This window comes from Chanodichthys erythropterus, chromosome 1, assembly GCF_024489055.1.
Source record: "Chanodichthys erythropterus isolate Z2021 chromosome 1, ASM2448905v1, whole genome shotgun sequence".
Classification (NCBI taxonomy): Eukaryota; Metazoa; Chordata; class Actinopteri; order Cypriniformes; family Xenocyprididae; genus Chanodichthys; species Chanodichthys erythropterus.
The window spans coordinates 36,216,741-36,221,740 of NC_090221.1; the positions used below are offsets into that span (position 1 = coordinate 36,216,741).

A 5,000-nucleotide genomic window follows, 5' to 3' on the forward strand; every position below is an offset into this window, starting at 1 on the left:
AATTTATATTATATATAAATAAATTTTTTGTACATAAATAACATATTTCTCTTAAATATATACATTAATTTGTGTGTATTTATATATACATATTATATACACACATTACTCACACATATATTATGCAAACTCAAACTTTTATTTTGTATGCGATTAATCGCTATTAATTGTTTGACAGCCCTATTCGGGTCATGGTTTAACCCTAAATCAAAAGAAAAAAATATTATTATTATTATTATTACAGTAATTAAGATAATAATAATTATAAAGAAATGTTCAGGTCATAATTTAACTTATAATTATCATTATTATTAAATATTATTATTTTTCTAACTTCATAAATAATAATAATAATAATAATTATTATTATTATAATTACATTAATATTAATTATTATTATTATTACTACAGTAATGAAATACTTATCTTAATAATAATAATTATTATTATTATTATTACTATCCTAATTACTGTAGTAATAATAATAATACTTATATTAATAAAAATGATTACTATTACATTTAACAAATAATATAAGTATTTATAATATACAATAATTAATACAAGTATTATTATTATCATTATAGTTAGGATATAATTAGGATAATAATAATTATTATTGTATATTATTAGCATCCTAATTACAGAATTAATCATTTTTATATTAATATTATTTTTATATTTAATATTTTAAATCTAAAAATATTAATTTTTTTTATTTAATATTATTATTACAGATTATTATTATTACAGTAGTGACAATAGATTTTACCCTTTTGATGTGCAGTTAAATCATCACCTGATCATTTCTTAATAATAATAATTATACATCATGGTTGTATTTGTTGTGCTAAATGTAATATTTTTTATATGAAAATATATAATACAGAATTTAAGTATGAATTTTGCTTAATTTTCATGAAAATAATATCACAATGCCAAAAATCTTAATGGGGCTAAAAACAAACAAACAAACAAAAAAAGATTATAATATGATTTTTGTGCTGAAACATGGCCTGTAAATGTTTTAGGAGATGTCTGTTATAATGATATGATCATGACAATCAGGTGATGTCTGGCATCCGAGTCAGTAAAACCAAGTGACCCGAAGGACACTTTACCCAGCATCCTCTCTGTTAAAGTATTCAGGTATGTTTATGTACTTGCACATTCAGACAGTAGTGCCAGTTATAGCTATAACAAAGAGATCATTTGTTACTATATAAAAGATAATTATATTTATGAATTGCACATGACAAATGCTCCAAACAAAAGAGAAGGACAAGAGATCACAAAGGCTGCTATTGAAACTCAAGCACGACAAAAGAAGTTGTGTTTGTTCTACGTTCATCTTCCTCTTACAGTTTCAACCACAAACAACCGGCCGTAATTCACCTCTCTGGCGTCCATCACTGTTCCCACTCCAACGGTGAGAGTCATGGTGGGCACTTTGGAAAGGTCGTTCCCGAAGAAACGGGCATTGGCTACTATGGTGTCCTTGGCCAGCGTCTTCACTCGGGTCCTGGACACGAGACTGGAGCCGGGCTCATTAAAGGCGATGTGCCCATCTGGACCGATGCCTGCAAAAATCAAAAGCGAGAACTTTAGATTAATGGATGAGATGAAATCATGTGACGACTCTGAATATAATAGCAGCTGTAGTATGAACGTAATAATGCGAAACACAGACTAATGAGAAAACTTCCAGACACGTAATGAGAATGTGCTTACTTGTCTTGGGAAAATGTAATGTTTTATAAATCTATATTTTGGGGTGAAATGTGATTTGTTCTTGACAGGTTTCTTGAGATTCACCCCAACAGATTCATAAGTATTAATCTGCTGTGTACAGTATGTTGTTCATGTCACAATCTAAAGCCAATTTCATTTGGACTGGTGTTGTTATTGTTAAAGCTGCTTTTTTGTGTCCAAAATTTACATTATATAATGAGCAAGTACATCATGATTTTTTTGTCTTATTCTGAATCACTACGGAGCACCTATAATACGTGTTTATACTCTGACTATTTTAGACTCGTTCGGGTCCAATAGACATAAACCGAGAGAAGTAGATCCGTCTACAATGTTCTTCCGCAAGACGCAGTTCTCTTTATCAACCACTAGAGCGCCAAAAGATAGCTTAGCTTTAACTAAAACAAAAAAAATACATATTTATAAAAATTAAACCAATGATATGTTAGTAACATTGCGATACTATGTTTAATCAGTTTAATTTTATATTTTAGATAAGCTTTAGTAATTGTGTTGTGCATTTTTGTCATTTTTATTCATTTTTTTAATGTGTAGTCTATATATAGTCTAAAGTAGAGCTGCACGATTAACTGTAACATAAAAAGATTGCGATCACCCACGTGAGAGCAGTTCTGAACCATTATTTCTGCGTAACAAATATTCAAATTATCACAGAAGTACTGAGATAAAAGTTTACAGTTATCTGTATTCTGTTATACTGATATCTACGACAGCGATCAAAATAGAGCAAACCACCATTTGAAACTAACTTGGCGCGTCAAATAACGGTTGTATCAATTACATCGTTGAGCCACTTGGTGGCGACAAGTGAATGTTAAAAAAAATGTTATGTCATTGAATCATTCATTCAAAAACACTAGTTGCGTCCCAAATGATGCACTATACACTATGCATTTATAAACCATGTACTTTTGCACTCATCTATGTAGTGCATGAATTGCATAAGGTTATTTTGTCATTTAAAGGTGCCACTGAATGGAAAATTGAATTTAACTTGGCATAGTTGAATAACAAGAGTTCAGTACATGGAAAAGGCATACAGTGAGTCTCAAACTCCATTGTTTCCTCCTTCTTATATAAATCTCATTTGTTTAAAAGACCTCAGAAGAACAGGCGAATCTCAACATAACACCGACTGTTACGTAACAGTAGGGATCATTAATATGTACGCCCCCAATATTTGCATATGCCAGCTCATGTTCAAGGAATTAGACATTAGATGTCTGGATCTGTGCACAGCTGAATCATCAGACTAGTTAAGCAAGCAGGAACAATAGCAAAAAATGGCAGATGGAGCAATAATATGACATGATCCATGATATCATGATATTTTTAGTGATATTTGTGAATTGTCTTTCTAAATGTTTCGTTAGCATGTTGCTAATGTACTGTTAAATGTGGTTAAAGTTACCACTGTTTATTTATTACTGTATTCACAGAGACAAGAGCCGTCGCTATTTTCATTTTTAAACACTTGCAGTCTGTATAATTCATAAACACAACTTTATATCTTTATAAATCTCTCCAACAGTGTGTAATGTTAGCTTTAGCCGCGGAGCACTATCAAACTCATTCAGAATCAGTTTGCATGACGAACACTTTGTAAAGATCCATTTTGAGGGTTATATTAGCTGTGTGAACTGTGTTTATGCTGTTTAAGGCAAGCGCAAGCTCCATGGGAGGGGAGCGTGAGGAATTAAAGGGGCCGCAGCCTGAATCGCTGCATAGTTAATGATGCCCCAAAATAGGCAGTTAAAAAATTTATTTAAAAAAATCTATGGGGTATTTTGAGCTGAAACTTCACAGACACATTCAGGGGACACCTTAGACTTATATTACATTTTGTAAAAAAACGTTCGATGGCACCTTTAACATCAGAGTCCCCCTCTCCCTCCACTGCGTAATTAAAGCTGCAACAGTTGAGTGCATGAAGTGTCCAACATTCCACACTTCGTTTTTTCCGTTAATTTAGTGCATCATCCGGGTATTTAAAGTGCACTTTTTCTTTTTGAAATTTTCTGTGTGAATGCACTACTTGCACTATTTGTTCTTAAAAACGTCATAGAATAGTGCATAAGTACGCAAATTGGGACACACCTACTATTATGAGTCACTGAATTCATTTAAAACCTTTTTTTTTTAAATAATTCATTCAATTTAATTAAACATTTTTCCAGCAATTATTATTTTGTCACAACCTCTAGTAAATTACATGCCATTTTGTTTAGTTGTCTATTCAGAATCATGGGAGAATCACAATCTCTATTTGAAACCAAAGAATTGTGATTCTCATTTTATCCAAAATCATGCAGCACTAGTCTAAAGTCTATATAGTTTTTATTAATTTTTAATTCAGTTTTTTTAATTTTTGTACATCAAGTTAAACTGAATGAAAATGAGAAATCTTGCCTTGTCTGAAGTAAAATAAGTTTTTTATATTTGATTTTATTTCAGGTAATGTTTATTTTATTAGATTTATTAGATCACATACCAAAATTACTAAAACTAAAATGAAAAATATAAAAATAAAAAGTAATTCATAGTAAAGTAAATACTATACTAATAGTACTAAAATGACACTGAATTGAATCAAATACACTTGCTACAGCAGGCTCAAGATTTAAAGGGACAGTTCACCCAAAAATGTATATTCTGTCATTATTTACTCACCGTCAAGTTCTCCCCAACCTGTACAAGTTTCTTTGTTCTGCAACATATTTTGAAGAATGTCTGTAGCCAAATAGTTTCTGGTCCATATCATATTTTTTCTTTTCTTACTCATATATGTTTTAAACAACTTGAGGGTGACAGAATTTTCATTTTTGGGTGAACTGTCCCTTTAATTCTGAGGCCAACAAAAATACCTTTGAGTTTGGAGCTGAACGCATAATTATTGATTCATTCTTATTGATCGAAAGTGTTTGTTATTGCAGCATCTAAACTGCGTAGAGAGCTGGTTTTGTGTGTACAGATTAAGAATTGCATAAGAATGTTACTGGCGTCTCTCAGCGTCTGATAAACCAATTTATTGGGTCTGATTTATTGACCGCACCTCCCACAAAGAGCTCGATTCCTCCGGCAGCCGTAATATTCTGCTCAAAGGCGTCGCACTCGGCCTGCAGGTCGCTGGCATTGCCGTCCAGTATATGAGTGTTCTGCGGCTCGATGTCGATGTGCTTGAAGAAGTTGTTCCACATGTAGGAGTGATAGCTCTCGGGATGATCCCT

At 31.8% G+C, this 5,000-nt stretch overlaps 1 protein-coding gene across 1 annotated transcript in view; it reads right to left on the bottom strand.

The window, feature by feature from the left end:
* The window catches only part of gnpda2 (glucosamine-6-phosphate deaminase 2), a 12,197-nt gene that overhangs the window by 2,044 nt on the left and 5,153 nt on the right, over positions 1-5,000 (bottom strand). The window contains exons 4-5 of the mRNA XM_067383625.1: positions 4,826-5,000; positions 1,396-1,580 (exon numbers count right to left, since the gene is read on the bottom strand). The exon at positions 4,826-5,000 is cut by the window's right edge and continues 8 nt beyond it. Coding sequence (XP_067239726.1) covers positions 1,396-1,580; positions 4,826-5,000 — 360 coding nt within the window. The remainder of the gene's footprint in view (positions 1-1,395; positions 1,581-4,825) is intronic.